Below are 10,455 nucleotides of genomic sequence, written 5' to 3' on the forward strand. Positions count from 1 at the left end.
AATTTAATGACAAAGGCTTTGTCAGCGACTAAACTTGGAGATCTCCGCGCGCTTTGCGGTCCCGTAGACGATGTACAGCAGTGTTGGGAACAAGGTAAGTCTTTACCTAAGTAAACCAGGAGGAGTTATGAGACTCCCACCATTTGCATAATTACATAGCTAAAAGCAGAATACATTCACTTGAAAAGTAACCTTCAAACCACCAGGTCCTTCCTTCCTATCTGTCATTTACAGCATTTTGCGCAGAAGTAGCGTATCGGGCCACCGATTTAGTTCAACAGTCACCTCGAAGGAACTGCTGCGTCTGACCTCACAGTATTCGAGGTCCGTGCGGAGTACGATGCGAAAGAATCTGCGACGCCAGGCTCATCAATCGAAGCGTTTGGGTCATCAGAGAATAACGTACTTATTGTGGTTGTTCCTGATGCCGACGACGGGGATGAAGGTAAGATATCTCTTCTTTGCGCATATTCTTATCGATAACTTCTTATGGTGAAGGCAGATACTTCATCAGAGTACATGCCAATTTATCTCTCATTTCTACCGTACTTAATGTCGTCATCAAAATCTTCTTGGAGAATATCCAGCAGATGAAAAGGATGTTTAAGTACTGGTGATCACGTGTGGGGGTATGCTACTTGATTGGCATTTATTTAGTAAAGCAATCCTGGACGTGTGGAAAATAGCTATTGAACACGATCGATGGAGCATACCACACTTCTATCCGTATCAAAGAACCAGAAGACACGGTGTATGAGACGCGCAAGCTCTTTAAAATGATCATAATTAAGTCTTTCACAGTTAGGTAACTTTATTTAATAATGATACCCCGAGTTAATGACCTTAATGACCCAATCAATATTCGAATATGAACAATAATATTCTCAAGCAAATTCATACCAGAGCATACCTACCTCAGGAAATACCGGTATGTGACTGTAAGACAAAAAGCACGCCGTCAGAATAAATTCCTTCTTGCATTTATGCTTTGCTTTATAAGGGAGTAAATTTTCAAAAAAAAATTTACTCCCTTATACCCTTTGCGGCGGGGCCACCGTAGCTCTTTCGCGTAGTGGAAGCTAAGCTAACCTCAGTGACCTTTGTTCTATACTTAGAACCAGTACGAGTGTAGCGGATCGCAATCCGCAACATGAGAGTTACCACAACCTTAACTTAAGGCAAATAAACCCTTCCGTTCAAGATGTAAACTGGATTTCTTGGTTTAATTTGCGGCCAAGCCGCCTATATCTCAATCTATGGGTTTTCCTATTTTAATTAAAATGCATAACTACTGGCTGTCCAACTACGTACTGACTTTTATTAAGGTATAGCCACTCCATTGTCTGTTTACACCGTCTTGTGTAACCCACGACCTGATGGTCCACCATCTTGTGTGACCCACCCCATCATACTAGGGTACTTTTAACCCTTGTTACAGCATTAATCGGTTTTATTTGCGGCAAAGCCGCGTATATCTAAATATATAGGTTTTCCTATAGTACACTTTAAATGTATAACTACTGGCTGTTCCAGCCACTTGCTGACTTCTTGTTTAAATGTATACACACCATTGTTTGATCACACCATCTTGTCTAAACCACACCATAATGTAATCAAACCATCTTGTGTGATCCACACCCTTCAAACCAGGGAACGTGAAATCCCGTGGTAGAAAAGGCAAGAAACATGCTGCACTCCAAGGGGGTATCAGCCGAATGGTGGGCGGAGGCAGTGAAGACAGCAGTCTACGTGATCAAAAGGAACACGAATAGTGCTCACCCGGACATAACGTTATACGAGACAATCAAGCCCACCCTTAAATCACATGACCACCTGCGCGTGTTCGGATCCCCACGGATGCGCATATAGATGGTGCCAAGTGAGCGATAATGGAGGCACAGAGATTTCGGTGCTTGCTTTTCGGGTACGTCGAAAATACCATGAGCTACAGGGTGCTCGACATGAAGTCGTATAAGATTAAAGTGGTAAGGTCTCTTAAACTTGACGAGCTTGAAATAAGACACTAAAGAGACGCACGGCCTGATTGTGATCAATGCAGAGAGCGATGGCAAAATCTGCTTGGACAGTGACGACCCGAAGCCTCACTACCATCAAACAACACCCATGGTCGACGAGCCAATGTTGCCAGCTGAGGAGCACAACGAAGACATCGTGATGTGTGAGGTTGATGTCGGTCCACCATCACTCGGTATGAAACTTCGATATTAAGTGAAGCGAGCAAACAGGCAAAGTGTGAGAATATGGCGTGTCTCCGCAAATTGAGCGAAGACTCCGGCAACGCAATTCGATCATGCGGGTGGGTAATAGCAATACGAACCCCGGCTCGACAGGTCCCAACTCGACTTTTGCTGAAGCTATTCATGAGGACGAGAACAGTGACCCTAACAATGACGACCACTTCTGTCCTCCATCGCCTAAATGAACTCGCATGGATTAAGACGGTCTGATTGCTGAAGCAGTGTTAGCCTATGCTGCAAACGTCAGGAAACGGATGACGCTCCAACCACGAATCAGCAGGACATGACACATGACAAGTCAAGATGCGCCGAAATGAATAAAAGCGCGCGAGTTCAATGTAGCATGGACCTTGGTGTCAAGAAAGCGTATATGCGCCAAATTGGTTGTAGGCGGGACTTTGTAAAGAGGCGAGATGAGGGAGGGCAAGTGGGAAGGTATGAAGCTCAGCTTGCAGCTAGGGGCTTTAAACAAAAAGTTTAACGTGAATCATCATCAAAACTTACTCGCCGGTGGCCAACATGAATTCAATTCGGATGGTGTTTATTTGTGACTAGGTAATATGTAGCCGAACAGTGAGATGCCCAGAGACGGTGCCACTCAACCGCGCCTCCAGCGCCTGAGCAAACAGCTGCCTTCCTTCCACTGTTGAGCGTCGAGCATAATTGATGGACGCCCCGGAATGGAAAAGAATCTTTCATGGCTTCTCAAAGTCCTTCACGGTAGCGTTCACGACCAGCACACCCGGCTGCCATTCACATTCAGTATTCAAGAGCACGGATCTTTTCGGGGATGAGCCTTGCTGCTCTCTATCTCTTTGAGGCTCAACGGAAATCAGGTCTTCCCCAGTAGGGCACCCAGCGCTTACTTCGTGTTATCGTTTCCCTGTGATGTGCCAGAATACTGATGAGAAGTGGGACGTCGGTTCGATGAGCCTTGACGCGCATTGCGTAGGGTATCTCCACAGATAAAATCAGTCGGGTGTTGGAACGCTTCCCCACCCTTTCTAAGATCTATTGGCTCAGGCCCACCCGACGAGCTATTAGGGTGTGCATTCTTACCAAGTCGTGCCGACTTAAAGCTGAGTCTGGCATTCAATGCCACACTCAAAAAGAAGACGGATGCACACTGTTGACTTCCATTCTGGCCACGCCAGCACGGAGGCCATCTCGGCCTCTCTGACACAGAGCAGGAGAAACTCTCCAACTTTACCCTCGAACGTCTTAACGCTTACCATGAGCAGCCTGGGTCGGGACGAGTCATCCGCCGTTGGCAGTGGCTTCATGGACGCAGTCGACGGTGACATTTTCAGCTCTAGGCGCTCGAACAGAGCATTCTAATAATTTCAACACGCCTTCAGGCGCGCGCTGATCACTCCAGGGCCTTGTGAAGCGAGGTACTGCACCCTCACGGGCAAGCAGAGTTGTCACCTACTTGAGATTGTCTTCCATGCCCTTGAAAAAATAGGAAAATTACTCCATCCTCATAGATGATCAGTCGTAACGTCTCAGGTTTAGATTGACTACTCGTGCTGCTGCCGTAGCTCTTTGCCTAGAGGAAGCTAAGCTAAGGTCATCGACCTTTCAAAAGTAACGAAAAGCTGTAGCCATGGCTTTTGCTTCTAATACATGGTGATATTCTTTGTCCAAGAGTGGCGCTGAATTGAAACGTGAACTGTTCTCAGCTCCCTGGTGCGCACGTGCGTGATCGAGCCGAGTCGGTCAAGTCTACGTTCTATAATAAATCAGTATGAGTGTAGCGGATCGCAATCGCTTACTCCAAACATCAAGAACCCAAGCCAAATAAACTCTTCTGTTCGAAGTGTAAACTGTTTCTTTTTGTTTTATATGTAGCTGAGCCGCCTGTATTTAACTTTAAATGTTTTCATAATTATAAAAAAAACTGATTAAAATGCATAACTACTGGCAGTCCCGCCACGTAGTGGCTTGTTGTTAAAGTGTAGCCTTATCATTGTGTGGTCACACCATCTTGTCTGTCCAACTCCTTCATACCAGGGTATGTCTAACCCCATTGCAAAGTACCTCCTGCTCGGTGAACGCCATATTTTGGTAGCTTTACATGTTTAAGTAAGTAAGAACAAATGAGCGCACGTGTAAAACGTCTCAGCGAGCTAAGCTCTACCCGCATGCAGCGACACCTTTGTGAGCCTGCCGATTTTGGCAGAGTGCTGGCTGTCACATAAGTGTAGACGTTTGAGAGACGCGTCTGGTAATACCGTTATTGTAGGCTTGTGGACAGTCTGAGTAAGACAGCTCTTCTCGCGGCTGTCAGTAATACGGTTACGAGCGAGAATACAGTCACGCCGTTCTCTAAAACTTGTTTCATCAACAATAGCTTGTCAGCAGCCATTGTATCGGATAAAGATTTGTGTCTTACGGCAAAGTTTGGGCAAGCATTGGCCAATATGCTCGGCACCAGATTGGAAATGTCAGCCGATAAACATTCGCAAGCAATTAATGAGGCGAAATGCGTTATTCGTGATGTAAATAATATATTTAGCAGCACTCGCGCGGGTAGATAGCTATCATCGAGTTTTTATTGAGTCACGCAGTACATGCCTGTGCAGGCTTTATCCAATTTACACGAATTGTTTAGTGAATCGTCGGGTGCTTTTAGAATCATCCTTAAATGGATTCAGACCTTGTAGGGCGAAGCCGTCAATCATAATCAACTTGTCCCGCTACACTTTGTAGCAAGATTAGCGGTTATATATATATCAACAAGAACGATGGTCACAAGCAGGATGCGCGAAAGCCAAGATATTTAAGGCATCACGTCGATGCCAGAGGTGGGTGGAACAAGCATGCATGTGTTCTGGGATCAAACATCTAATTTGAATGCAATCAACATACATATACATGCAGTGTCTGCAGTCTATAAGACTAAGGTGTGTTAGCATTACATCGGACGATTCACGATCGCAGCGAGATTGAAACTGAGGTATACTATGAATATCTCAAAATGGATTGTGAGCACATCCAGAGTTCGTTAAAATTATATCGCATTGCCACACCTAACGATACAGTTGGGCTTGAAGATCTCTGATGCTGATGAGACAACTTATCTATCAGATCTGTCGTCAGGCTACCCTCGTCTTTAAGCTGCAGCGCATTAGTAAGCATTAGAGGCTGCCTAAAGCCACGCAAAACGATGGCGAAGCTCGAAGATCAAATAGAGCTCGGGCTCGCCCCAGCTTCGGAAGACAACTGACGCTCCGTCATAATCGAAAAGACTCACAAGAGCCAGCCATGGAGGGTATAGTAATGTCGGCACTGCTCGATGAGCAAGGCATGAACCACTTTAACGTGGAACGCCTGGCGGATTCATCAGAAATGATGATGCCAATAGTTAGTGAAATAAAACGGTTGGCCGCAGGCTTAAAACCCGCTGGGGTTTGAGGTTCAAAATCAGCAAATTTGTGCGGATGATTGCTCTTTGTATATCTCAGCATCTGTGTTTAAGGCCACGTACGACAAATCACGCACATGACCTGTATATTCCATGATGGATCATCAGGCCCACCCGTTGTTGCGCACTTTCCACTAGTGTGATGTGGCTGACCTATATATGAAATGTAAAAACGAAAACTCGAGGTGATTGGCTGTCACATTGACGTCGGAGTCGTGCTTCATACATGGCTGAGTCGAGTATGGTCGATATACTTGTCAGACGTCTGCTTTGTTGAAGTTGGCTTGGAAACTCAAGATGCGCGAAATAACGTGTTTTCCTGATTAAGTGGACAAACGGTGCTTGAGGAAATTTGCAACGCTTGGATGTTGTAAGCGATTATCTCTTCGTTTGACAAGGGTCTAAGAGCATGGAGTGGACTCTGGTGGCCTGATTGGAGCGAAGAACGCTCGCAGCAACGAGTACTTAGTTCTATACTCACGACAGAAGTTGCAACGGAATTGCCGCGCACTTTAAACGGAGTAAGCGCTATAAGACGTATAGAGGCTGGATCTCTGTTTCATGAAATGGTCAATTTTATAATTAATAATATTCAGACTGTGAACGAACTGCCTTTGTTGTTAAACGTGCGGCTATCAATACCTGGACCTCGTAATTCTTCCAATTGAAGCTTCGTCATCTTCGTAATTCCAATTTACAATAAGGCCAAGAGTAACGTGATTGTTATACGGTTGTACCGTGTTGTATTTAAACAATTGTACTTGATGTGTAAAGATTACGCACAAACGATTACAGTGCTTGCCCCGTTACTCCCTCCTCACTAAGATTTGGACCACATTTGGATTCACATCTATATCGAATTATCAAGACAATACCCAAAACTAATTGCTCCACGAGCAACCACTGAGCCTTGAGATCCAATCCGATCGATACACTTCTCCGCGCCTGTTCTTCTGAGTATACTAACAACGGAAGTCTGCTCCCGTGCGCTATACCATAAAGCTCAACAAGCCTTTGCTTACAGAATACATAATTCATTTTTATATTAAGTAAAATTTATTATAAGTAAAATTTTTAATAAATATTGACTAAATTTTTGTAGTATTTTCATAAAAAATATATAATTTTTTGAATATTTATTTTTATATTTATAAATATTTCTTATCACAGTATTAACAACTCTCGCGCTTTAATAAAATTTTGATGAGGATACCAAGGTGTACTTCTCGCGAACGCTTGAGTAACCCTCCGATTCCAGACCAAACATCTCCGTCATCACCCGGCGTGTTTTGGCCTAGCCCTCTCGCTAGAAGGAGGCGCTTAACGCGATCAGTATCCTCACCGCACGAGCCTCATAATCCACGCCCTATGGAATCTTGAAATTTGCTTTACCTCCACCGCTAAGCCTTTGACGATGTCGAACTCGATACTAATAAGGTTTCCTAGCTCAGGGTACTTTTTATTATTATAACCGCGAGAATCATACCGAACCTTGCAATATGTTTCTTGCTCGTATCGACACACCATGATAAGGAATCTAAACTGTCCGAAGACACTAGCCGCAGTGATGCAGATCTCCTATACACCTATGCTCGTGAGCTTTTCGCTTACAGCCAGATTGCCTAGGACCTCCTTTTTGGACTTCAGTAATCTTCATAAATAACGATATTGTGGAATTATGAAAAATCACAATAGCATAAAGTTTCGTGTGATTTTTGTACAGTATCACCTTCTTGTACAAAAAAGGACAACTTCATAGGATCTGGGTACGTAAGATTACGTTCCCTGCCCAGTCACACCTGGTAAAATTTAAACAGCACAGGTGTTCGCACAAGTCTATTTTTTTAATACATTGCAGACAAGTGACCACCCCGAGCAATTACTGCGCCTATATTGTATTCTTACGCTACTCGCTGTACTTTACCGTGCATACTACCCATACTGGGAGTCGTCTCCCGTGCACCAGGTCAAATGGCTCAACTAGTTTCACCAAAGATGCGGTCTTTGCAATCGATGGACTTTAAAATTTTTTGGTGAAAACACCGCGGTGTTCTGCAACTCTATAATCTCAGTGACTGCGCAAACACTTTCGTCTTCATTTGGAGGTAAGCGGTCTAGCCGTTTCCTGAGGTGGAGGCGCTCACTGCAGTCGGCCTCTCTGTCGGAAGAGCGTGACAGTGGCTTTAACCGTCCGATATCGCTTATCAGGCAAGTACGGAAATCCTATTTTCCTATGCGTGCGAGACATTCGCTCTTACTCAGAGTGCAATGAGCACAAGAAATGCTTCGTGAGCAGTTTTTAAACCTACTGGTCATCACATCAAAAGTACTATCTCAGCATGGGTAGCAGCAGCTGGGATAGCCCATCATCTCCATAAGGTATGTACTTATCTTGTGTACTTGAATCCTGTGAACATACCGCTGAGTATCACACTCAGCTCGCACACTGGGTGAAGAAAACGCGCCGTCTCACCCAAAGTACGGCCATACACTGCAGTTTCAGCGAAGCGGACCTCCGGCTAGACAGCGCTCTCCCATGCTTGATTTCAGAACGCGACGCCTACTTTGGGGCTAAAACCCATCGCTTCAAGTTTCTGCTGTTAATAGTCCCGTCCAACATCATATGACAACTGTAACAGCTGCTGACAAAAGAGAATCTTTTTAGCAAGGTCGTTTGCCTCTCACTATCGGAAATAGTGTCGCGACCAGCGATCTCCCCTCTTTTCCAGGGGAGATAAAATCAGAGGAGGTGTCAGGTTGTCAGTGGCCACGGCACCGAGCCAAACTTTGGTGAACTTCGAGCTCACTCGAGGCTTTAGACTGAGAGAGATCCGCTTGTGTCACCATGTTTTTATGATAGTCGTGGTGTATCCATCGGCCTACGAAATGCTCCACGAGAAAGTATTTCATTGAGCGTTGCCGGCGGTGGTTAAACCTCTTATCGCAAAGCCTCTCGGTTATGGCTGCACGCCGTCTCTCTTCAAGAGTGACGGCGTGCGTCCTAAGCTGAGACGAGCTTGATCTCGCATTTTTCCTTAAGGTAATCTTAACGAATGCCCAGGTTAGAAAAGCGTCGCTTCGTTTAAGAAGAGGGTAGCTTACCTACAGGGAATGATAGTGATGCTGCTTTTTCTGCAACAAAGCTCCCTACGTCCGGCTGGATCGTGTGAGCGAGGTCGCAGATTAGTCTCTGTGAGCCCATATGGAAAATTGGGATAATTTGTATTCGATTTGGGCTGTAAAAATACAATTCAATCATTTTCTTCACAACCGTTAATGTCCGTTGTAGCGCAGTAGCGACCTAGTCTTACCGACTGCAAACACTACATGTATAGGTAGGCAAATTGTGCTAATTTAGACCTGCTGTCCCACAAAATATTTGCACAGGTTCTGCCTGCCTCTAAAGTTAGTGTGCAGCTTTTAGACATCCTAACTTCAACAGTAGTGTCATGCACACTAACCATTGAGGCTCGGTCTTACCAGAATCACTGATCTTGCTCAGAAGTGTAGACGGTTTGACTTCACCAAGGAGCTTACGACGTGAAGCTTTTCTCTAATTAAACAAGAGTTACATTGTGGTGGTCTCTAGAGGGACTTCCAAACCAATTATGTAAACTTGGATAAATCTTGTAGATGCACGTACTGCGTTATCCAGCAGAAATTTAATGAGTCAAGTTGCCCGCTCGGTTGCAATGAAATACCACGCATCTGCGTGTTCTGTGTACTCAGCCAGAACGCAATCTGCGATTACGGGAAGCTGCATTGCAGCTACGAGATCACGCTCGATTTTCTCAACATGGATGAGGCTCACCACGTCTGGTGCGCTCATGGAACTTCATTTCTAGTATCCTCTTCACACTCGCAGCTTGGATTTTCTATATCAAATTTAGATCGACACCTAGCGCTTCCACAGAGGTATGTGCGAGTTCACTCGATTGGAGTTCCGTAACAAAGTAACATTACCACCCTAAAAAAAGGATCAAACACCATTGTGGCCATAAGATTACTTTCTCCGGATCAAAGTCCGCCCGTTCTTGCCATCCATGATGAGCAAAAACGTTTAGCGCACTTAATACTCCTGGTTAAGCATTTGCAAAAACTCGCGATATCTGTTGCTTCAAATCTCTGTCATAAATGCCTATCTCACCTAGGAGCTGCACGTAAGCACCCATTACTTCGCAGCTTTGAGACTGGAAGCGTGACTCACTGTAACTCTGCTTAAAGCAGATTTAAATCTACGCGTATCTAAATTTTTTGCATCTAGTAAGTCCGTCCAACCCACAAATGCCTATACTCTAATCATCAGCAGTCTCACAGTGTGTGGCATCTGCTTCTTTACTGAGTCAAGTGGGAACGCTTTTGGATGTGCATCACCAGCACATTCTTGTTCATGGTAAGTGCCTCTAGGCAAAAGTTGATAACATCCAATCCTTCGGCCGCCATTGTCTTCTCCCATGGGGTATCAGAATAGACTTAAGCTTGTTAGCTGGTCGTGTCCCGCAGACTCTTTTATGTTTATTACTAAAAGAGAATACGGGTTTTCACCTTAAATATCGTGGGACGGATAGGAAGAGATACAAAGGTTAATCGGGTTGGCGTGCACATTGCACAGATTTTTCTACTTAAAGAGTTCGCGTCAACAAAGAAAGCGAAATCAAGAGCCTCTGATGTATTAAGCGCTATTAGTTCGCTCTTTTTATTACTTAAATTTATTAGGATATGAGAAGGGCAGAGGTAGAAGTGATGTGTGCTTGTGTGTGCAAATGCAGA

At 44.7% G+C, this 10,455-nt stretch overlaps 2 protein-coding genes across 2 annotated transcripts; one reads left to right on the forward strand and one right to left on the reverse strand.

Annotated features, from left to right (window-relative positions):
* Positions 1–340: 340 nt before the first annotated feature.
* Positions 341–553, forward strand: PHALS_00399 (uncharacterized protein; the record flags this gene model as incomplete). The annotated part of the gene is made up of 2 exons (XM_024715835.1): positions 341–445; positions 503–553. 2 exons carry the CDS (start codon positions 341–343, stop codon positions 551–553), a joined length of 156 nt encoding a protein of 51 aa, XP_024572448.1.
* Positions 554–2,050: 1,497 nt separating this feature from the next.
* Positions 2,051–2,383, reverse strand: PHALS_00400 (uncharacterized protein; the record flags this gene model as incomplete). The annotated part of the gene is made up of 1 exon (XM_024715846.1): positions 2,051–2,383. One exon carries the CDS (start codon positions 2,381–2,383, stop codon positions 2,051–2,053), a length of 333 nt encoding a protein of 110 aa, XP_024572449.1.
* Positions 2,384–10,455: the final 8,072 nt, after the last annotated feature.

The sequence above is a fragment of the Plasmopara halstedii genome (assembly GCF_900000015.1).
Source record: "Plasmopara halstedii genome assembly, contig: Scaffold_110, whole genome shotgun sequence".
NCBI classification, from domain to species: domain Eukaryota; phylum Oomycota; class Peronosporomycetes; order Peronosporales; family Peronosporaceae; genus Plasmopara; species Plasmopara halstedii.